At 39.0% G+C, this 25,052-nt stretch overlaps 1 protein-coding gene across 1 annotated transcript in view; it reads left to right on the top strand.

The window, feature by feature from the left end:
* scamp1 (secretory carrier membrane protein 1) overlaps positions 1–25,052 on the top strand; it is a 66,807-nt gene that overhangs the window by 12,872 nt on the left and 28,883 nt on the right. The window contains exons 2-3 of the mRNA XM_060835792.1: positions 20,599–20,676; positions 24,448–24,546. Coding sequence (XP_060691775.1) covers positions 20,599–20,676; positions 24,448–24,546 — 177 coding nt within the window. The remainder of the gene's footprint in view (positions 1–20,598; positions 20,677–24,447; positions 24,547–25,052) is intronic.

The following is a 25,052-nucleotide window of genomic DNA, read 5'->3' as shown; positions in this document are numbered from 1 at the left end:
CCAGGGCAGCTGGATTGGACACCAGCACAAGGTGGCTGTTGCTGCCTTTGTGGGGTAAGTCTCCAAATAGCACGTGTGCACACACACAGTTTTACTGCAACGTTTTGACAGGTTCCACCTTTGTCCTGTACAGGACAATGTTGGAGAGATTATCTGGGGAAGGGAGGGGTGGTGTTTAGGGTACACCCTCTAGAACTCCAGGGACAGTATGGGGAGAGAGGGAGGGAGAGTGGGAGGTTAGTCATTTGGTGATGGTGCCTGTTTAATCACTGCAAACAAAAGATGCGATCACTGTTGGAAAAACGTCTTTGATGGAATGTTTCTATTGGGACCTCAAGATCTCCTTCGGATAATCTGATATTCGGATAATTGTGGTTCCTCTGTATATCTTTTTGCAAGTTTTTAATTTGATCAAATCTCCAGTCTCCAATTCTGAAAATGTTTTGCTGCTCTATCTTTGTCATACAAAGGCAGAAAGAGGCAACGCCAAACCTTGTTTCCTTTTTTTAAAAAGAGTAACTGAGGTTATTTCATTCTTCCACTGGTAATAAAGTCCGCATTCAGGAAACAAATGGGTAATCATAGTCTATTAGTTTACTTTGGATTCACATTCAGCCATCTGTTTTAACCGAATCTCTCACATTGGTTAGAATAATGCTTGGTTTTTAATCTTTGACTAAAAATACAGTTAACTATCCTGTGCTACTGTTGCAAAGTACCAGAAGTTGATTAGAGTCTAGGCATATGCTTTTCTGATCAGAGTTTTATTCTAACTCCGAACACCTCTGACTGCTTATGCCACAAAACACCCGTCAAGGTCTCACCCAATTACTCTAACTCCACACACTGCAATCACCTACTCCCCCATTCCATTTGACTTTGAGCATCCCTGCCAAGCCCTCGTACCTGCTCTGCCATTCAGTAAAGTAATGGCTGATATGTTATATTTCAAATGTCATGTTCTCATCTATCCCCACTATTGGGCAATGAATTAAAACCACATCTGCCTTGAAAATATTCCGAAATAGCATAACACCAGGTTCTAGTCAAACAGGTTTATTTGAAATCTCAAGCTTTTGGAGCGTAGTCCCTTCGTCAGGAGAAGTGAGAGGGAAGCACACAGAACACAATTTATGAGCAGAGAGATCAAGAGATCATATAAATAGTGTGAGTGAAATATTGAATAATAAGTCTCTGCAGGTGACCAAGGGTGTTGGACAGTGTGCATAAAGTATCAATAGCTGAATAACAGCCAAAGGGATGACCTATAATCTGATTAAACGCGGCAGAGAGATAATTACAAAAATTCAGGTGCTGGAGATAAACCAAATGACTGGAATAACATGTTGTTATTATTCAACACTCCGCTCACACCATGTGTATAATCTTTGATCTCGCTGCCCTTAAATTCCATTTTCTGTGTGCTTTCTCCTTTACTTTATCTGTTGAAGGGGCTACACTCTGAAAGCTTGTGATTTCAAATAAACCTGTCAGACTGTAACTCAATGTCGTGTGATTTGACTTTGTCCGCCCAGTCAAACACCAGCATCTCCACATCTTAAAACTCAATGATCCTACCACCTCTGCCTTTTAAGACCCAAGTCAGTTACGGGTCGTTCTACTATAAAGTGTGTTTCATTATCACAGATTGCCATAACATGATTGATGACCTGGGGACACTGTTTCCAAAGCACAATGTTTTAAAGCATGTGTTGGTTATAATGCGATTCTGGCCCCATTAGTTTAAATAGTGCTGCTATTATGCGATTTTCTTATACCAAAGGCTTGCACGATATTGGAATTACCGCATTATAGATTAACTGTACATTCAAGATTGGCTCTCTTAAACTCAATTCAAAAGTTTGTGCATTTTGAGTTACAAGACTCATTCCAGGTATCAATGTTTTCACAAGTTTTACAAAAGAAATTGCACAAGTATAAAAAGAATAACTGATAAAAGCCATAGATTTCAGTTGATCTGCTTCAGGGTGCCAGTTTACAACAACAGTTGACTGGGCATTGGGTTTTTTTGTTGACTGAAGTTCTCTTTCTGTCTTTTGGTCTTCCTCCTTGTATATTAAATCATCACCACCTTATTAACTTGCACTAACCCCTCGGACACGATCAGAGACATCTGAACTTTAGTGCATGAACAGGTCGTTCTATTTCTTGGATTGGCTAGGTGCTTCATGATTTACTTCCTACTTGGCTTCTTTAAAAATAATATTTACTGTCACCTGAGTCATTCCTTGACATGTCAATAATTTTATAAGACTATGCCTTTCATATAAAATTGATCAGCTATTTGAGGGGGTGGAGGAAGAACATTCCTTCTTTTTTCTGTAAAAGGGCAACCCCCTAAATTTTAAACAGTGCCCTCTAGTTCTGGTGGTCAATAGCTCTTGCCTGTTTTCTACATATCCTTTTTAGACTGTGGGTAGACACCATATTTAGTTGTTCTCAGTTGTCCAAACTGCTGAATCATAACTCTTGCATTTGTGGTTAGTCAAGATGTGACAAACATCCTGAAGTTCCCATGTGGAGCAGGATGCACTCCATGGGCTGGCATTGCTGTGCTGTTGCTCTCTCTCTGAGAGTCAACAGCTCATGAAATAAAGGACAGTAGCAAGGCAGATATAAAATTGACTGAGTGACAGGAAAACTGGGTTTCTCTGGACTGTTAAAGTTTTAGTAGTGGTAGCCCAGCAGTTGGTAATATGTATTACTGTTCTGGATTAGAATGATTTCAGCATTTCTAAAAGCCAAAACTTGGACATATTATGAACAAGCTTCAGAACAGGAACTGCAAAAATTAGTGTACCATTCAAAAAGCATGAAGCAGTAGAGTGCTAGGGTATATCTCTGCAAATCACTTGACAGGGTAGACTCCAAGCAATAAAGAACATTGAAATCACTGACATTATAAATAAGGGCATAGAGTACAAAACCAAGTAACTTTTATGTTAAACTTGTATGAAACATTGTTTCAGCCTCCAATCCTGGCCATTATACTTCAGGAAAGAAGTGCAAGAGAAAATTCCTGAGAATAGTTTCAGGGATGAGTAACTTCAGTTATAAATATCATCCCATTTCCCTACTCGGTCAAAGCAAAATGCTCAGACACAGGGTTTTACCTCCATCTTTTATTCTGGGCCCTGGAAGGAGAGATAATGATCGCCCATGTGCACAGAGATATTGGTTCCTGGTCTTCTCTGAATAGCAGTTTCTTAATGAATTATATAGTCATTTACAGGGAGGAGCACCCACCCAGATAAGGCAACATATAATAAAAATTATGCCATCTGCTGTAACAATGAATGTTCATAAACGTAACTGGCTTCACATGATGAATACTCTTCACCTTGTAAACTGACCTTACTGAATGCTTTCAATATTGTTAAATGGCTGTACATAATGAATGCTTTTCCACCTTGTTTAAACCATCATCCTTTCCTCCTGCAGCCCATTGTTAACTACAGGTTCTTATATGATCTGAGTCATACTCAGCTGAACTCTTGTTTCACAAAACTTGACCTTAAATCTTTCCCTACATGCTTATACCCTATACACATTCATAGATTTGGAGCTATGTTTAGCAAAACATGATTTTGTATCATATTATTAAAACTGACGGCTCTGGAAAAGGTGGATGGACAGAAACTGCTCGAAAAGGTGAACTTTTGTATTTTGCAAGTATAAGTGTGACTGGTCCGTGGTAACTCTCAAAATGTTAGTAGTTCAGCAATGATCTTGTCATTGAATGTTGAGGTAATGCTTAGATCCTCTCTTGTTGACGATGAACACTTCTGTGCTGCATATATTATACACCCCAAACCTGGATGATGATGAGGTTTTGCTGCATATGCGCACAGACTGATTAAGTTGGGGCATTGCAAATGCCGCTAAATATTGGGCAATCATTAACAAACATCCCACTTCTGACCTTTTTTATGATGGGATAGTCATTGATGCAGCTGAGAATTGTAACCTTTTGACAAATGTAACCATCTTCTTCTTCAAAGCTCATTATGACTCCAAACAGAGGTTTTTTTCCCCTTTAATTCCTGTTGGCTCCAGTTTAACTAGAGTTCTTTGATTCCACGTTTAATACTGTACTTCCCTTTGTGAAATATAATCACTTGCCTCACCTCTTGAATTCCTGTTTGAACTAAGATTGTAACGAAGTCAGGATACCATTGGCTCTGGTGAACCCCAAACTGAGCACCTGTGAGTAGGTTATTCCTTTGTCCTTCCATCACTTTAAGTAAACTGATGGGTGGGAATTGGCCAGTGGACTCGTCCTTTTCGTGCAGAGGACATGTCTAGGCAATTTTCCATATGGTCGGGTAGATGCTACTGTTGTAGCTGTACAAGGGCATGGCAAATTGTGAAGCACACATCCCTCTGTACTGTTGTTGAAATGTTGTGAGGCTCTAATGCTTTTCATAGTACCCAGTGTCTTCAGCCTTTTCTTGGTATCGTGTGGTTGTCATTTTAGGTAGCTTTGAATTCCAGACTTTTTAGAATTCAAATTTCACCATCTATCATAATGGGTTTTGAACTGACATTTCCGCACAATTTTTGTCTTGGTTTCTGGATTGTGTTTTAATGACATCAAGTAACTACTGCCCATGTTATTTTTTAAAAATAAATTTGTACCAAGGCCTGTTCACCTATTTTGACCCTCTGCTTGTTGACCTAGATGGACCCTTGGTCACGCAACATCTTAATTTTAATTCTCATCCTTTGTTTTTAATTGTCTTCCTGGCCTTGGCCTTTCATTTCTCTAGAATCTATTCCAACGTATTCACATAAGGCTGCAGATTTTCTTAACCAACAATAGCACAGAGGTTTATTATACACAAATCAAAGTGTCGAAACATACAAGACCATTGAATAATAAAACTCAGACAAATGAAACGTTTCAACCTGTTTCCTGACACTCCGGCACGATTTTAGTTCTGAGAAATCTCACACCCCTGTCTCAACTCCTTAAGTTTCTACCTAATTGACTCCTCCTTAATTTCATTTCAGTCAACATTGGAGACAGTTGATACTTTTTTTCCCCAAGTCTGGCATCAGGAATATTTCACAAAGCAAAGAGCCTAATCTTTCTCTGTTCCAGTAACTTGCATATCTCTAATGAAATTCACTATCTCTTGGTTTGGAAGCTTTATAAAATACATCCTTTTTGAAGTGACTTGTTCCCAGAATTCCTGAAGGAAAATCTTGCTTCTAAACTCAAACCCTGTTGCTTTTAAAGCTTAACTTTTTTTTTTGAATTTGGATCCATCCTCGAACCTTCTGAATGAAAGCAAAGTCATATTCTTGCATTTTTACCCCACTTGACATAAACCTTACAGTGTAAGCGTTTTTCCATAACCTCAGAAATTGCTTGTCACATATTTTATGACCGATATGGGATTTTAAGTCCTGGAGCGATTGTGACCTGTTTCTAAAGAAAACCTTTTTGTACATGTGAAACTTGAAAGGGTTCAGAAAAGATTTACAAAGATGTTGCCAGAGTTGGAGGATTTGAGCGACAGGGAAAAGTTGAATGGGCTAAGGCTGTTTTCCCTGGAGTGTTGGAGGTTGAGGAGTGACCTTTATAGAGGTTTATAAAATGATGAGGGGCATGGATAGGATAAATAGACAAAGTCTTTTCCCTGTCGTGGGGGAGTCCAGAGCTAGAGGGCATAGGTTTAGGGTGAGAGGGGAAAGATATGAAAGGGACCTAAGGGGCAACTTTTTCACGTCGGGTGTGGTATGTGTATAGAATGAGCTACCGGAGGGCTGCTGGAGGCTAGTACGATTGCAACATTTAAAAGGCGTTTGGATGGTGATATAAATAGGAAGGGTTTGGAGAGATATGGGCTGGGTGCTGGCAGGTGGGACTAGATTGGGTTGGGATATCTGGCTGGTATGGACAAGTTGGACTGAAGGGTCTGTTTCTGTGCTGTACCTCTCTATGACTGTATGTAACCAACAACTATGCTGCCTTTTTTGAAATCCAAATTTCAAATTGATATTTAGTGCAGAATATCCACTTTTCAGAGTTTGTTCTTTTTAAAAAAAAACTGATCTTGAGATATGCAAAATTGAGGCATAGGGCAAATACAAAAGAAATCTTCTCCCTCCTCTCCTGTAGAGGGATCAATAACTAATAACCATAATTTTAAGCTGAGGGCAAAAGGTTTAGAAGGGATTTAAGAAATAATACGTTGACAGTGAGGGCACTGGGTATCTTAATTTTTATGTGTAAAAAGGTGCTAGAGATGCAAACTGTCACTTAAAAGTAAGTATCTAGATGAACATTTGAAATGCTAACTACTGTGAAATGTAAATGATCAAGTGCCATCTACTTTGGTCACAGTCATGACTGCACTGGCCAATGGGCCTCTTTCCATGTTGTACACTTGGACTAACCATGTTTAAATATGGCAAAATGTGAAATTTAAAAATGTGCAGCTTGATTTAGCACTTACAGTACAGAGCAGAAATGTGCATATTCCACCTTTTTAAGGAGTCAGACACTTTTTTTCAGTTTTTGATGTTGAAAACGTTCTGCTTCACTCACCTTTTTCTTGTTGTTTTGACTCTGGCTTGAGTAATTTATATTGAGTATTCTTTGCAACAGTACAGAAGCTGTATATTTATTGTTTACTTTTTTGCAAATCCAAGATGCCAGTAGAAATCTTGAGAGCTGTGCAGATTTTCAAAGAGAAAGCAAAAGTGCAAATGTCTATAACAGCTTACTTTTTGGAGCTGTTTCTATCTTTTTTTTTGTTTTCTGCCTGTTCTTGTTGCTCATGATAAAGCATGCGAATGTGCCTTGTGTAATCTCTTGCTTTGGTACTTTTACCAGCAAGTCCCATCCTTTGTATTTTGAAAACTAATATTGTGACTTGTCTTGTAGCTTACAGACTTAGTCTCATGAATTAGAAAGATGACTGTAACACCAAATTATTTCTGTTCTTCCAGTAATGAGTGTCCACAGATTGTGCTTTCTAAACCAAATAGAACATATTTGCAAATGCAAATTGACCCCATTTATTTGTGTGAGCGCAAGAGAGAATGTGAAACTGTGTGTGTGCTGTCGAGAGAGAGTGTGTGAGGGAGTATGTATGCATGAGTGAATGTGCGAGCACATCAGTCATGTGGCATTTTATGAATTCTGACCTTGGCAATAAAACCAGTTTGATTCCAGATTAAGACTGGTTTTAAAAAACAAGGCCTCGCACCTAAAATGCATTGTATGGCCTGAGATGTCACTTTTTTTTTGTACTTATCAAGCCTTAAGTTATCTCAGGGCAGTGACCTTAAAAGAAATTCTGATTAATATGCAAAATTTTCACTTTCATTCTAACTGATTAAAGATTTACCAGCCATCTTTAAGTGTGTTCAATTCGTTCTCATGAGTTGTATGACCCTTTTGATCTTTTACTTATAAACTCTGTTTCTGAGGTCTCCGTCTCTGTTGCATCCCAAGAAAAAAAAATGTTCTGTCAGTTTGTCTTGTCAAATAAACTTGTTGAACTATAACCTGGTGTTGTGATTTTTTTTTGACCTTGTCCAGTAATGATGTAATCCTGAATTCATTTCCTTTTCTCTGACATACTTTGCATTTCGTAATATGCTCATATTGATGCTACAGAAGTTACTAGTTTCGGAATATTTTGTCTTTGCATTTATATGGCAATGGTTATTTTCTGAATTTTTTTTTAGTTTCTTGTAGTTCCTTGTTTCAAATTCACTTTTTTAAGTTATTTTGGGTCTCTTCCTATTTTCTCCTACTCCCTTCATACTTATTTTGGAATTTAAAATAAAGTTATCTTTGCGGACCTGAACAACCCTTCATGATCCCAACTAAATCTTTCATGTGTCTTTTTTATAGTAAGACAGCACATTATTTATTGTGCAACGAGAGGTACTGTCCTTTTCCATTTACAGATATGCAAGTGGGGATATTTCAAGAATTATATTAGTGAATTAACAATAAACATTTTGTGTTGAATGGCAGTTGCAACATTACCAATGTTCTATTTACAATGGACAGGAGTACTGCTTTAGTACTATTGTTGTAAGCCAAGTTTTCATAGGAGCTTAACACAAGTAAACCCGCCCCCCACCCCCATCTGCCTAATGAAAATGTTTACATGATCAAATCCAGCAAATATTACTGCTTGTGGCAATAGAGGTTGTGTAACCATTACCCCACTCTACATTTGGAAATATATTTTTGCGTGAGGAAAGTGGGAAGTCTCAGCAATTTCCCAGGCATGGACTATTATTGGATAAGGACATCTGTCTAAAATACTGGATCGACCTGAGTAAGGGCTGATTCGCTCTCATTTGTGGCAGATTAGGTACAGTGACAGAACTGGCTGTTTTTGGATCCTGGTGCTGCTGTCCGATTGACCAGCAGCTGTCTGGAGGGAACATTCTCCCAGATGGGGATGGTCCCTCTTTGAACCAATTAGAGCTGCTTGTGGCATACCTTAGTTTGGGGGCAGCTATCTTCTGAGTTGATGGGCTCAAAACTGACTTTTACACTTAAGGATCAGGAATGCATTTCCCTGTAAAATCCAACTCCTCGACCTGTTCTAACAGGATAAGGTACCACGATATCTAATTTCTAGCTTTCTATGAAAAACTAGGACTATAAATATATTGTTTTAGTACAGAACTAATTGTACTGCTAAAAACAAGCATATCTTAAGTTCAACTGATATGAATTCATACAACAGTCTAGATTACCAGAAGAAAGCTTTTTTTCTGGTAATCTAGACTGTTATATGAATTCATATCAGTTGAACTTAAGATATATGGCGACATGCGCAGTTGAGTTAAGTTCTAATGTCATATATGCCAAATAGATGGTGTTACTGCGGAACTTATGCTAGGTCGTATCCGTTTCAACATCTTTTGGTAAAACAGAACTGTGCTTGCTGGAAAATGAAACAAACAGAAATTGCTGGTGAAACTTGAATTTGGCAACATCTTTGGAGAAAACAGTTGACATTTCAAGTGACCTCCAGCCTTCATAGTTCTGTTTTATTTTAGCATTTAACTTACTGCCACACATCTCGTCCAGGTATGTCCACCTTGAGGTTCTGTTCCTCCTTCTCTCTCCGAGTTTCCAGAGAAAAGTCACTGAACTCAAAAGGTTAACTCTGTTTTCTGTCTGCTGATGCTATCAGATCTGCTGAGTTTCTCCAAAACTATCTGTTTGTTCAAAATGTCTTTTCTTTTCCACGAGAAACATTTATTTGGAATAGCACCTAATTTCCTACCACTTGCGTATTTCTAATATTATGTCGATAGTGTTTTGTATGAGAATTCGAGGATTTTTAATCTATTTTTAACCAGCTCTGCACTTGTGCATATCATCATTGGTGGGGGTTTTAGAGAACAGAACCATCATGGAGAAATGAGTGTATTTGATTCAAGTCAAACTTTTGAGTTAGAGTTAAATGTGAATTAATGAAGGTAAATGAGTTCAGTTGGATGAAGTAAGAAGTAAATGTTGTAATACATGTATGTTTTGAGTATTATAGTTTAAAATGTTAATTTAAAAAGGGTTTGTTTGCTTAAATTCTGAGTTGATTCCTGCCTTTTGTCACATCAGTGAAGAATATCTATCTGGGTAAAAGGTTTGTGAACTCCTTTTTGGGCATCAAGGGAGTTCACTGCTGTGCAAGAAATCTATATTTACTAGTCAATATATGGGTTACGATTCATAAACTTGTATATGGTAAGAGTAGCCTTCTCAGCAAACTTTTAAATAGGACATGAACTGTTTATTGCAAGATAATGGCAACCTTGATGAGATCATTCCTCTATGTCACAAACTCATGAACCACGCTTAGACTGCATTTTGTTTTCATCCTGTAAAGTGCCTTGGCCCAAGCAACTTCAACTGCTGCTTCATAAATCTTCCCTCCCAGATAAGGTTAGAAATGGGAGTGTTTGCAGATTGCGCAATGTGATACTGCAGCATTTACTATACTGAAGCAGTCCATTTCAAATGCAGCAAGATCTGGACAAAATCCAGGCTTGGGTTGACAAGTGGAATGTAACCATGAGTGCCTGGCAATAACCATTTCCAGTGAGAGAATCTAACTATTGGCACTTAACGTTCAAAAGCATTGCTCTCCGAGTCCTCAATTTATTAACATCCCTGTTGTTGCCATTGACCAGAAATTGAGTTAGACTATCTATGTAAATACAGTGGCTGCAAAAGCAGGGCAGAAACTAGGAATCTTGCAGTGAGTAACTTGCTTTCTGACTCCTTAGAATTTGTCCACCATCTACCATGCATGAGTCAGGAGTCTCTACTTTTCTGGATGAGTGCAGTTCCAATAATGCTCAAACTTGACGCCATTCTATATGATTGGCACCATATCCACAAATATTTACTGCCTCCACTGCAGTGAAGCACCACTGTGTATCATCTATAGGTTGTACTGCAGAAATTCACCGCAACTCCACAAATGCTCCTTCCAAACCCATGGCCATTACCATCAAGAAGGCTAAGTGTCACAGTGACCTGCAAATTCCCCTGAGGCACTCATCACTTGGAAATATATCACTGGTTCAAACATCCTGACCCCTTTCCCCAATGGCCATGAGGGCCTGCTATCCCAAACGGACTGCAGCAAATGAAGAAGGCTACTTAGTATCATCTTGAGGGCAACCAGAGATGACTAATAAATGTTGGCCCAGTCAATGAAACCCATATCACATTAATTTTAAGTAAAAATATGCTGTGTAGAATTCAGTGTTTTCTGGCCATCCAAATGCATATAGCCAGTATTACAGTGAAATTACTTTGAGTGGAATATGTTGGACAGATGAGAGATTTCAGAGAAGTTAGCTTTCTCCAGTACTTTTTATGGTAAGTTCTAATTATTTAAGAAACCTTGATGGAGGTTTCCATCCAGTATCTAAAATATTTTGCGATTGCTCTGTATACTCAAGTTCTGTTAGCTCTGAACACACCAGGCAGGCTTTTTGCCACCATTTGACAACCTTGGAGCTCAGTATGCAATGTCAAGGAAGACATCTGGGAACTCCATCAATAGAAAGAGATAGCCAATCTGTGTCCAAATTGGCTGATTTATGAATACTTAGTTGAGCTCCAAAACAGTAAAATGGATTAACTTCTGTTTTGACAGGTGGTGAATAATGAGTTTGTCTTGATAAGTTGATACCTTTTGAGCTTATAATTTATTGTTTATTCTACATGTTCATTTTGACATGATTGAAGAGGTATGATGCAGGGGAAAGATTCTGTTCAAACTGATACTGATGCTTTGTGTGACCTATTTTGCATCTAGGGTTGATTGTTCTGACCACAATTGTGTTTCCCAGACTTTACATGTTTGTTTCGACAAATGACCTGCTTCTGCTGAATTGGTGAAAAGCCGCTATTAAAATAGCTGCTACATTTTCTTTCTATCATAGTTGCTCAAGGTTAAAGAGCAAAACAATCTTGCTGCTTTGTTTTGTCAAAGATAGAAACCATTCTTGTTCTTCTATCACAAAGACATTTTTGTTAAACAGTCAAATTTTATCTTCTTTAAAGTCTGTTTATCTTCTTTAGTCCAATGTGGGAAATGGATTCTACATAACCCCCATCTCCCAGTGACCAAACCTCCATTGGCTATTTCAGAACCTTGTGGCTGGAGAACTATTACAATGCTTTCAAAATGAAAGGTTCAAATTTCATACAATTAAGATATCCTCGGTGTTAATCAAAAACAGTGTATCTAATTGCTTTAAATTGTACTTCTCCAATAAAATTGGCAGCAGAATGTCAGCTGCTGATGTTTTTTAAAAATGTATCTATTCCAGTTTTCAAAGCTGTTTTATCTATCCTTCCCTTTGCTGTTACTAGCTGTTAAGTTTCATACATGAATAATACTGCCTTAGGAAATTTGTGAACTTGATTGCAGCCACTTGGCTCATAGGTGTTCTCAAACCTTTGACAATACCTTCCAAGTCTACATCTTTTACTATAAGAAAGGCAACAATTTGGAGCACTTCCACCTCCATCCAAATGCCATCTTGATTTGAAGCTACATTGCCAATCTTTCAGTATCACTGCGTCAAACTCCTGTAAGTCCTGCACTGACAGCACTGTAGTTCTGCTCACACCACACTGACTCTAAAGGTTCAACAACACATCTCCCCATCACCTTCTCAAGGGTGAAATAGAGATGGGCAATAAATGTTAGCCAAGTGATTGCCACATCCCAAATGAGTTCCACTGTTGAGAGTTAACAATATAAAATTGCTTGGGCCACTGAGCATTCCTCTGCTGTTAATCAAATGATGCTAAGAATTTGTTAACTCGTGCCTCAAAGGACAGATGGTTTTCTTTGCTTAACATTGCATCCTAAAGGAGGCAGTGATGATTGTTTAGCATTCTCTTAGTACTTGGGTGTTCAAACTTCTGTAATGGAAGCTGGAATCAAAACGTTTATGGGTTCAAGGTGAAAACCTCCTGAAGTCCACACCAGATGTGTTACCCGTGCTTGTATTGGCAGATAATGTTCCTATTAAGTTGCAATTTGAGGATAATTCTTTTCCTTCATTCATAATGCCTGAGAATCTATAAACTCATTTTTCTGACAGTTATACAGATTGCTGGCCTAATAATCTTTGAACTAGATGTTAATTTTTTGGTTCTTTGCTCCTATGTCTTAGATATAATAGAAGTTAGGCCATTTGGCCCATCAAGTCTACTATTCAATTGTAGCTGATTAGTTTTTTTTAACCCCATTCTCCCGCTTTCTCCCCATAACATTTGATCCCCTTGACAATAAAGTACGTATCTCCATCTTAAATCTACTCCATGACCTGGCGTCCATAGCCTTTTGTGGCAATGAATTCCACAGATTCACCACTCTTTAGCTGAAGAAATTTCTCCTCTATTTTAAATGGCCTTCCCTTTTACTCTAAGGCTGTGTCCTTGGGTCCTAATCTCTCCTGCTGATGGAAACATCTTCCCAACATCATTCTGTCCAGGTCATTCAGTTATCTATAAGTTTCAATTCTGTCCTGTGCCCCACTCCTATCCTTCTAAACTCCAAAGTCCTCAAACATTCCTAATATGTTAAGCCTTTCATTCCTGAGATAATTCTCATGAACCTCTTCACGATCCGCTCCAGGGCTAGTACATCCTTTCTAAAATTGGCCTAAAATTGCTTTCAAAACTCCAAATTTGTTCTGACCAGAGGTTTAGAAAGCCTTCGAAGTACATCTGTGCTGTTATATTCTAATCCTCTCAAAATAAATGCCAATGTTGTATTTTCTTCCTAACGATCGGCTCAACCTGCAATTTTACCTCTAAACAATCCTGGACTCGGACTCCCAAGTTCCTTTGCACTTCAGATTTCTGAATTTTCTCCCCATTTAGATTTTAGTGTTGTAGTACTGGTGCTTTCTAGTTGGACTAAAGCTATATTTCAATTGATTGGAAATCATTTGGGCAGAAATATTCCGTTTAATAAGTGCATAGCATAAGAATATGGAAGAGGCAATTCAGCCCATTAAGCTTGTTCTGCCATTTATCATGATTATAGCTGAACTCCTCATGGTCTTGACTCTACTTTTCTGCCCACTCTCCATCGCACTTCTTCCTAATTTAAAAATTTGACCTTTTTTTGTTAAACCTCCTTTTTAAATGTACTAATGTTCCAGCATCTTTCACATTCTGGGTACTGAATTTCACAATTCACAATCCTTTGCCTAACATTTTTATCCAAAAACTGACTCCTTCTTCTGGATCACCTTACATGAAGGAAAAGCTCTTTCTGTTTCTACTTTGTTAATCCACGTGTTTTCCTCTCCTTTTTCTTAATCCCAAAGTAAGCTTCTCTAGGCCAATACTGGATTTTAACTTGTTATGACACTTGCAACTGCACAATTCAAAGGCTGGATTTTTCAGTTAATTTTATAAAGAAGAACATTGACAGGAATGATTTTAATGTGAACATATCAAAAGTTGCCATCATCTCAGAGACTGATTCCTATATATTTTGGTGTGTGTGTGTGTGTGTGTGTGTGTGTGTGGTTAATATTTCCAGTAATATTTGGGGCCAAACTTTTATGATGGGTATAAGAATGTAGCAGAGCAGTCTTGCAGTCAACAAATGAAGTGACCAAATATATCTTGATACATGTAGCATTGTTAGTTATCAATAAAGGAAAATTTATCGGATACAAATCTCATCATCTTCGAAAGAATTGACCAAGTTTGTCAAAACTTAATGTTTTGAGATGAGAGCTTTACTGCTTCATTTGTGAGCTATTCTTTAAGCATTAACAAAGATATAAACATTTTTTTTGAAATGTATAATTAGTAAGCCTCTTATTGAGATTCCAGGTCCAGTAAAAGGAAATTACATTTTTGTTTTACCTGTGGTCACAAATGGAGTGCAGGTTCATAGCACCTTGAAAGTGGAGTCGCAGGTAGATAGGACAGTGAAGAAGGCATTTGGTATGCTTTCCTTTATTGGTCAGAGCATTGAATGTAGGGATTGGGGAGGTCATGTTGCAGCTGGACAGGACATTGGTGAGGCCACTGTTGGAATATCGCGTGCAATTCCGGTCTTCTTCCTATCGGAAGGTTGTTGTGAAACTTGAAAGGGTTCAGCAAAGATTTACAAGGATATTGCCAGGGTTGGAGGATTTGACTATAGAGAGAAGTTGAACAGGCTTGGGATATGGGCCAGGTGCTGGCAGGTGGGACTGAGATTGGGTTGGGATATCTGTTAGACCGAAGGGTCTGTTTCCGTTCTGTACATCTCTATGACTCTATGACAAATCTATTTTGAAAATTAAATGATCATCATTATCTATTTTGGAGATTGAAATGACTCCAGAGGTTGATTTATTGTATCACCAAGTCACCCTTTATTTACATATGCATGTTTATATGTGCTGCAGTCCTGTGGAAATTGCAAACAAACATGAAACACTTGTTCATGCCTGCTTCACCTACCCAAACTTTTTCCGTCACAGGGTCTGACCTCTCATTGACCACTGAGATAACACCAGAGGCCGGTATCTCCTCACCCTTTTATTTACACATATGTAGTACTTGACACTGGTCTGGTTTCTTCAGAGCCAACTGTGGGTGAACAGAACCGCTGACACTCCTGTTTATCGGTCAGCCCCAGTTGGGTTAACAGTCCTAATCAGGCAATTCCTATTCTGTGGTCCATCTGGCACACCTTGTTACAATCACTACAGGGTTACAGGGATAAATATATTGCAAAGTACTGGTTGGCAAGGCTGATCTAGCAACTTGTTTTAAGATAGATTACAATCCAAATAGCTTTTTGTGAAGAATTACTGAAAATGAACAGAAATTGTTGGGGTATGATTAGTGTCTGATGTTGCCAGAGTCTGATCTTGATGACTAATGCAAGAATCAAGTGAAAATGTGGTGGACATTGGTTACAGACCAAAGAGACAACAAGATTTTTAAAATATTTCTTCATGGAATGTGGATGCCACTGGAATGTCTGGCATTTATTATCCATTGCTAACTATCCGGAGGGCAGTTGAGAATCAACAACAGTATTGTGGGGCTGGAGTCCCACGTAGGCCAGACCAGGTAAAGGTAGCTGATTTCCTTCCCTAAAGGAGTTTATTGAACCAAGTGGGTTTTAACAGCAATCAGCCATTGTTGCACGGTTACCGTTATATACCAACTATTTATTTTAGTTAATTGAATTCAAATTTCGTCATTTGCCATGGTATGATTTGAACCCATGTCCCCAGAACATGAGACGGGTTCTGAATTACTAATCCAGTGATGTTACCACTACAGCCATTGGCATTGTCACTTGTAACAAAAGTGAAATTCAAAGTGAAGCGTTCTTGTGAGTGGGAAGACTGACATTTGGAATAGAAGCAAGGATTGGGTTTCATTCGTAAAATTTTACCTTAAGTATATTGTATTGGATGTCGACAAGGCTTGATCAGGATGTGATACATTTCCTCTTCCATCTTTCAAAATCTATCATGGACTTCAACAGACTGTGTGTGTGTGTGTGTGTGTGTGTGTGTGTGTGTGTGTACAAAATAAAACAGAACTTTTGATCTGGATATTCCTTGTTCAATGTTTACTCTTCATATTCCATTGTGTTCAGTTGAGCTTGGTAGTTAGAACTGAAATGGAAGGTGTGTGCATTTTTTTCCCCTCTTCTCATTACTTCACAGGTCACAACAAAATTTTAATCCCTTTACCCAGTTCCCAATGTCGTCAATCATACATTTATTGTGTTAGAATTTTTTAAAATTCCATCAACGAGGTTTCTTTAGTTAAACACCATTGTCGATTCATTAATTACATGAACAGGCTATTTAGCTTGTCAAACCTATTCCACCATTCAGTAAGACCATAAGATCTGTGGCCTAACTCCACATGCCTGCTTTGCACCTATGTCCTTTGATAGCCTTGCTCAATAAAAATTTAGTCTGTCTCCGATTTTGTCTTTAATATTTGAATTAGCACTAACTGCCATTTGAGGAAGAGTTCCAAATCTCCCCTACACTTGGCATGTAGAAGTGCTTTCTAACACATCTCCTGAGTGGCCTGGCCTTAGTCGAAGAATTATGCCCCCTATTTCTAGAATCTTTGAACCAGTGGAAATAGTTTATCTTTATCTACCTTGTTAATATCCTGAAAACCTCAATTAGATCACCCCTTTACCTTCAAAATTCTAGAGAATAAAGGCCCAATGTATCTAATCTCTGAAGTCCAGATATCTCCCTTGTAAACCTGCATTGAACCCCTCCTATGGCCAAAATGTAAAATTTATTCCATGAACTGGTTGGCACACACATGCGCGCACACTCACACCTTGGTCAAGCCTTTAGCGTGCATGTAAGAAGTTGAAGCTAAATACAATTTTAACCAATAGTGAGGATCGTAATCTGGGTGTATTGAAGTTCTACTTGTCTCTGCTTTAGGGATATCACCCATTGGAATGACCATGTTAGGTGACCTCCAAGCAAAAACAAATATTGGAGTAAACCATGTTATTAGTGCTGATGTAGTCTGTAGTGAAATATCTTTGCTCTTAAACTTTCACAGTGAGAGTTCTAAGAATGGCTCAGCATGTAATTCTTTCATGAGAACATTCAGGAGTCTTGGTGCAAGAGAGAGCTTTAGTTGTCATGTGTAAGTTGAGGCTACAACTTGAATAAACTTCGAAGTGAAAGGTGGACGACTAAACATTCTCAATTTAAGACTAGAAATAGAGGCCTTCCTAGTTTTTTTTTTAAACTCAGATGTGGCCTTGCTGGCAGGGTGAGCATTTATTGACCATTCCTAGTTGCCCTTGAATGTGGTAGTGAGCTGCTGCCTTGAACTGTTTTAGTTAGACCTGCCATGAGTCCCAAGACTGAGAAAAAAATATTTTAAGATTAAAATAGAATTTTAATATTGTAAGTCTGGATTCCGGAAGTTTTAAATACCTTGATTTGCACATTTTAAGATAAATGGGTGGTGAGAAATCATGAGTTCACCACCGAAAGATTTAAGTTACAGAGACAAATCATAATTGATATGTAATCCTAATGTGATCCAAAGAACATGACATTAGTTATTTTGGTGTTTTTCATGCCAGTTTTCCTGATTAGTATTAGCATTTCTCATAATATTTTTGGGTGAAAATGGAAAATGGTTTTAGCTTGAGATTGAGGTTCACAAGGAGGAGGTGTTAGCAATTCTGGAAAGTGTGAAAATACATAAGTCCCTGGGCCAGATGGGATTTATCCAAGGATTCCCTGGGAAGCCAGGGAGGAGATTGAAGAGCCTTTGGCTATGACTTTATGTTGTCATTATCTACAGGAATAGTGCCAGAAGACTGGAGGATAGCAAATGTGCCCTTGATTCAAGAAGGGGAGTAGAGACAACCCTGGGAATTACAGACCAGTGAGCATTACTTCAGTTATGGGTAAAGTGTTGGAAAAGGTTTTAAGAGAGAGGATTTATGATCACCTTGAAAAGAATAAGTTGATTGGGAATAGTCCACACAATTTTGTGAAGGGTAGGTTCATGCCTCTCAAACCTTTTTTTGAGTTCTTTTGAGAAGGTGACCACACAGGTGGATGAGAGTAAAGTGGTTGGATATGGATCTCAGTAAGGTATTTGATATGGTTCCCCACGGTAGGCTATTGCACAAAATACAGAGGCATGAGATTGAGGGTGATTTAGCAGTTTGGCTAGCTGAAAGAAGACAATTTCTGATCCAATGTGGTGGTTGATAGGAAATGTTCATCCTGGAGTTCAGTTATTAGTGGTGTACCACAGGGATCTGTTTTGGGGCCACTGCTGTTTGCTATTTTCATAAATGACCTGGATGAGGGCATAGAAGGATTAGTTAATAACTTTGCGGATGAATCTAAGGTCGGTGGAGTTGTGGATAGTGCCGAAGGATGTTGTAGGTTACGGAGGGACATCAATAACCTGCAGAGCTGGGCTGAGAGGTGGCAAATGAAGTTTAATGCAGAAAAGTGTGAGGTGATTTACTTTTTGGAAGGGGCAATAGGAATGCAGAGTACTGGGCTAATGGTAAGATCTTGGTAGTGTAGATGAGAAGAGAGACTTGGGTGCCCATGTATACATCTCTGAAAGTTGCCACCCACGTTGATAGGGTTGTGAGAATATATACAATGTGTTAGCTTTTATTGGTAGAGGGACTGTTTGGAGCCGTGAGGTCATGTTGCAGCTGTACAAAACTGTGTTGTGGCTGCACTTGGAGTATTGTGTACAGTTCTGGTCACCGTATTATAGGAACAGTGTGGAAACATTGGAAAGGGTTCAGAGGAGATTTAGTACGATGTTGCCTGATATGAGGGAAGGTCTTGTGAGGAAAGGCTGAGGGAGTCGAAGCTGTTTTCGTTAGAAAGAAGGTTAAGAGGTGACTTAATTGAGATGTAAGATAATCAGAGGGTTACGTAGGACGGACAGTGAGAGCCTTTTTACTCTGGTGATGGCTAGCATGAGGGGGCATAGCTTTAAATTGAGGCATGATAGATTTAGGACAGATGTCTGATGTTTCTTCACTCTGTAATAGGGATGTGGAATGACCTGCCTGCAACAGTAGTAGACTTGCTAACTTTAAGGGCATTTTAAATGGTCATTGGATAAACATATGGATGAAAATGGAATCTTGTAGGTTAGATAGGCTTCAGATTGGTTCGAAAGGTTGACATAGAGGGCTGTTATGTTCTTAATAAAGTTTGCTTTAAAAATACTTTAAGCTGGGTAAACATAGCTCTTGTGGTAAAAGTGGGTGTGTCATTCTATCTCCAAAACATTGGAGAAGCTTCTGTGTAAGGGGTGAACTGAAATCATTTTAGGTCGTGGAATGTTCTAAACATTTTTTTTTGGTGGGGTAATATTCACTTGATTAAAAGTGCAAGTGGAGGGAAACAAAAATGAAGGATCAATGTTGCTGGTGTGCAACAAATGTTAAGATGAAAGGGAAATCTTCAAGGTCAAACAGGTTGATGTAATTTTGTGAAGAATAGGGAATTGCCTTTGGTGCTTGTATAGGGTAAATGTAACTTGTCACTTTGCAGACCAAGCCTGGACAATCATCCAGGTCTTGTTTCATATGGACATGGACTGCATTAGTACTTGAGGAGTCACAAATAGTACTGGACATGGTGTAATCATTGCAAATATCCTATTCCTGAAGAGAAAGTTGATCAAGTAGCTGAACATGGTTGGGAATAGAACACAATCCTGAGAAACTTTGGCAGATATCTTGTAGCACTGAATGAATTGGACCAAGTGGTGACAAATCTTCAGGACCTGATGACTTGCACCCTGAGTTTATAAAATCATAAGCGGCAAAGATGAGGTGATTGGCAAGGATCCTTTCCCTTGGGTGGGCGTGTTCAAAACAAGGGGACATATTTTAAGGAGAGAGGAGAAAGAGTTTTTAAAAGGATATATGAGGCAACCTTTTCGTTTAGTGACTGTGAGAAATGAACTGCCAGAGGAAGTGGTGGGTGCAGGTACAGTTACAATGTTAAAAAGACATTTGGATATATACATGAATTGGAAAGGTTTGGAGGGATATGAGCCAAATCCAAACAAAAAAGTGGGGCTAGTTTTAGTTTGGGAACATGGTCAGTGTGGACTAGTTTGGACCAAGCTGTCTGTTTTCATGCTGTATGATTCTGTGTCATTAATCCCTGATTGCTCAGAATGGTATCAAAAGATTATTGGAAGTCTGAGGGAGGAAAACATTATGGAGAATACAAGAAATCATCCTTTTCAGTTTGTTTTGAAATATTTCTCTGAATATTATTTAAGTTTTTTAAAGAAAGGAAATCCACTAATTGTATGCATGAAAATGTGGTCAAAGGTCAGGGGGCTCATTGGGTAACTCCACAATCCAGTATTAATAACTGTTTCTATGTGAATAAATGTAGAATTTGAGTAAAGACTGACTCCTGATTTTTCTGCTTTACAAGCTTATTTCTGTTAGTTGAATAGTAGTTATATTTATATTTTCTTAAAATACCAGTTCATGTATTGATTCTTATTGTTTTCTTTCCCAGGATCCATCAGTTACACAAGTGACAAGAAATCCTCCACCAGCATTAGAGGAATACAATCCTTTCACAGGTGGACGGACGGTATGAGAATTTCAATTTTCAGTTTTGCTGTTGGTCCTAAATTTTGTGCTAAATGCATTTGCTGCAATCAGACAAAGGTGTTCAACTGAAGAGTTAAATTCTAAATGTCAGTTGTAAGTAGCAATATATGAATGGAGAATCGAGAGTCTTATTGTCCTAGACAGTACACAATGTGATCACCGCTTCCTCTTTTGAACTAGAGAAGGCAAGTGATGTTGGAAGAGCTACTTTGGTATATGTTCCAATTCATAAGTTTCAGCATTTGAAGGCTCTAGTTATTGGAACTGCCCGCTTACCAAGTTATTAATTTCATTCATTAGATTTCTTTCTTCCCAAAATAGTGTGCTTCATTATTTAAGTTGCTATTTTGTCCCTATGTGAAACTTAATCCTCATTAAAAACATAGTGACTAGCAGCAGGAGTAGGCAATTTGGTCCCTTCAACCTGCTCCATCTTTCAATATGATCATGGCTGATCTTTTATCTTGATGCCATTTTCCACATTTTTTCTCCCCATACCCTTCCTTTTAAAATCTAAAATGTATGTATACTTTTCTTGAATATACTGTGTGTAGACTGGAAGTTGGCTAACGTGGTGTCAGTGTTTAAGAAAGATGCTAAGGAAAAGCCAGGGAACTATAGACCAGTGAGCCTGATATCAGTGGTGGGCAAGTTGTTAGAGGGAATCCTGAGGGACAGGATTTACACATATTTGGGAAGGCAGGGACTGATTAAGGATAGTCAACATGGCTTTGTGCATAGGAAATCATGTCTCACAAACTTGATTTGACTTTATTGAAGAAGTAACAAAGAAGTTGATGAGGGCAGAACAGTAGATGTGATCTATGTGGACTTCAGTAAGGCGTTCGACAAGGTTCCCCATGGGAGACTGGTTAGCAAGGTTAGATCTCATGGAATACAGGGAGAACTAGCCATTTGGATACAGAACTGGCTCAAAGGTAGAAGACAGAGGGTTGCCTTTCAGTCTGGAGGCCTGTGACCAGTGGAGTGCCTCAAGGATTAGTGTTGTGTTCTCTGCTTTTTGTCATTTATATCAATGATTTGGATGTGAACATAAGAGGTATGGTTAGTAAGTTTGCAGATTATTCCAAAATTATAGATGTAGATAGCAAAGAAGGTTATCTCAATAAAACGGGATCTTGATCAGATGGGCCAATGGGCCGCGGAGTAGCAGGTGGAGTCTAATTTAGATAAATGTGAGGTGCTGCGCTTTGGAAAGGCAAATCTTAGCAGGACTTAGCATTAAGTGTATAAGGTCCTAGGGAGTGTTGCTGAACAAAGAGACCTTGGAGGGCAGGTTTGTAGCTCCTTGAAAGTGGAGTCGCAGGTAGATAGGAGAGTGAAGAGGGTGTTTGAAATGCTCACTGCCTCACAGTGCCAGGAACCTGGGTTCATTTCCAGACTTGGGTGACTATATCTGTGTGGAGTTTGTGTGTTCTCCGTGTCTCTGTGGGTTCCTGCTGGGTGCCCTGGTTCCCCTCTCAGTCAGTATGTGTAGAGTAGATGGATTGGCTATGCTAAATTGTCCTGTAGTGTCCAGGGATGGGCTGTCTCAGTATTTAGCCATGGCACATGTGGGCAATGGGGATAGAGTTGGAGAGGTGGGGTTGGTCTGGGTGGGATACTCCTCAATGAGCCAAATGGTCTCTCTTTGAACTGTTGGGATTCCACGCTCGTTCTGTCTGTCTCTCTCTCACACACACACACACACACACACACACACACACACACACACACACACACACACACACACACACACACACACACACACCAAAGGCAAACAGTGCTTGTTACATCTGCCTGTCAACTTTCACTGAATAGTGGGGCAAGGACACCCATTCCTCTGTACATTCTACACTTCTCAATGTATCTATTTGAATAATACTCTTCAGTTCTGTTTCTTATATCAAAGTGCATTTGTTCAAATTTTACGCTGGCTGTTGATACTACAAAGGTTGCACCTTCTCAATGTCTCCTCTGAGGTATGATGAATACTCAGTTGAGCCACCAGTGTTGTGTTTGTGTGTGTGTGTGTCCCTTGCACTCTCTCTCTTTCCTCAATCCTCTCCCCCCCCCCCCCACCACCCCCCCCGTCTCTCTAATGAGAGCGCAGCCTGATTGTCCAATAGGGCTATAATGACTTCGTCTTTTTTCACCTTTAGTGCATGGCTGCTCATTCATTTCAAATCACTTTTTAAGTCTCCTTGGATATTCCTTCATTTTGAATCCCTGCCAATTTTGTGTCATTAACAAAATTGGAAATTTTGCATTTAGTTCCCTTATCCAGCTCATTTTATATATTGCATGCGTATCTGAGGAGTAAGGACAGATCATTGTGGTACCCCACTAGCCACTGCCTGCTCCTTGGAAAAAGACTTATTTATTCTCATTCTGTTTCATGTCTTGTCATCTAATTTGGATCCGTGACAGTTTATTAACCCTGGCCAATTTGCGTAACTTTGCCCACTAACTGCTTATGAGTGTCCTTATCAAAAGCTTTCTGAAAGACCAAATATACAACGCCACTAGTTTTCCCTTAATTCATTGTGTCCTCACAAATCTCCTTTTGTTAAGCATTATTTGCCTGTCATAAGTCCATGCTTAATTTGTTCAATCCTGTTCATACTTTCCAAATATTGCTTTCAATCTTTTCAAAGTAGGCTCCTGCACTCTCCCCACTACTGATGTAAGACTAACTGGTCTGTGATTCTGGCATTTTCTCTCCCTCCCTTTTGAAGTAGTGGGGTTACATTTGCCACCCTCTATGTAGAAACTGCTCCAAAGTCTAGAATTTTGGAAGATGACTGCAAATGTGGCCTGTATTTCAAAGGCTACTTCCTTTCACTACTCTGGGATATAGTTTCTCTGGCCCTGGTGATTTGTCAGCCATATTAATTTCCACAGCACAGTTTTCTTCACTTCCACCCTCTCAATAGATTCTTTTGATAGCCTATTCTCTTATTGGTTCTTCAACGTGTTGGTCTTCAAAACCATCACATGCCCAAGATCCTTCTCCATGTTACCATTGCTAGTTTTTCCAATCTGTGTAAATTGAAGTTGTCTATGATTATGGGTGTGTCCTTATTGCAAGCTGCTTGGAATTTGAGAATTCAGCGAGAAGAGAAATAGTATTCACACAATTTTCAAAATCTAACGTGAGGTGCTAGTTAATGTTTGTTGACTAGACAATTTGCATGTCGGAAGCATGGGGTCTATATCCCATTCTGGGTAAGGTAGACTTTAGCATTCTCCTTTCCCTACCTATTATATAGATTTTTTTAAAAGTCGTGGTACTTTGACGTGATTTGACAGATAATTGTCACCTTTAGGCAGCGATCTCAAAAAAATACTGTTGCGCATAGAGGTTTGTGAGTGGGGCAAGATTTAAAAGGGACTTGAGGAGCAACATTTTTAATCAAAGGATGGTGCATGTATGGAATGATCTGCCAGAGAGAGCGAGGCAATTACATTTTACAGCATTTAAAAGACATCTGGATGGGTACGTGAAGAGGAGGGATTTAGAAGGATGTGGGTGACATACTGGCAAATAGGATTGTTTCCGTGCTATAAAAAATGTATGACGGTATGTGATGAGCATATTTCTGCCAGTTCCAGTTTACAATCCAGTTATTGAGATTGTGGAGCAGAGCTTCGCTTCTGTGATACTTTAATATTAAAGTGAAGTTCCATGATGTTACTGCTGGTTTGTTTGGTTGTATTAAAATGCGTACGATTTTTTCTGATTATTCAGGCACCCCCAGGAAATGCTGAAAAGCATCCTATGCCGAGTACACAACCCGCTATAATGAAGCCTACAGAGGAACCACCCACCTATGCACCTCATACACAGGCAAGTTTAAAATTCATGAATGTTGTTTCCTTTTCATGGTAATTTGTTTAAAAATCAGAGGCCACCTATTTAGAACATGATGTGATTCTTGTGGGGTTTTTTTGAGTAGCATTTCTGGAACTCCTTTCCTGAAAGTAGTGGAAGCAGAGTCCTTGTGTATTTTTAAACTTAAAAATCTCACAACACCAGATTATAGTCCAACAAGTTTATTTGGAAGCACTAGCTTTTGGAGCAGCTGCCTGATAAAGGAGCAGCGCTCCAAAATCTAGTGTTTCCAAATAAACCTTTTGGACTATAACCTGGTGTTGTGAGATTTTTAGGTTTGTCCAGCCCAGTCCAACACTGGCACCTCCATCATGTATTCTTAAGGCACAGGTGAGTTCCTTTAAGGAAAAGGCTGAAATGTTATCAGTGGTTAGCAAAATGTAGATTTGATGCAATCAGATCAACAATGATCTCAATGAATGGTAGAACAGGCTCAATGGCCTACTGCATATGTCTATACA

This window comes from Hemiscyllium ocellatum, chromosome 2 (assembly GCF_020745735.1).
Source record: "Hemiscyllium ocellatum isolate sHemOce1 chromosome 2, sHemOce1.pat.X.cur, whole genome shotgun sequence".
NCBI lineage: Eukaryota > Metazoa > Chordata > Chondrichthyes > Orectolobiformes > Hemiscylliidae > Hemiscyllium > Hemiscyllium ocellatum.
This window is presented reverse-complemented; position numbering and strand designations above follow the sequence as displayed.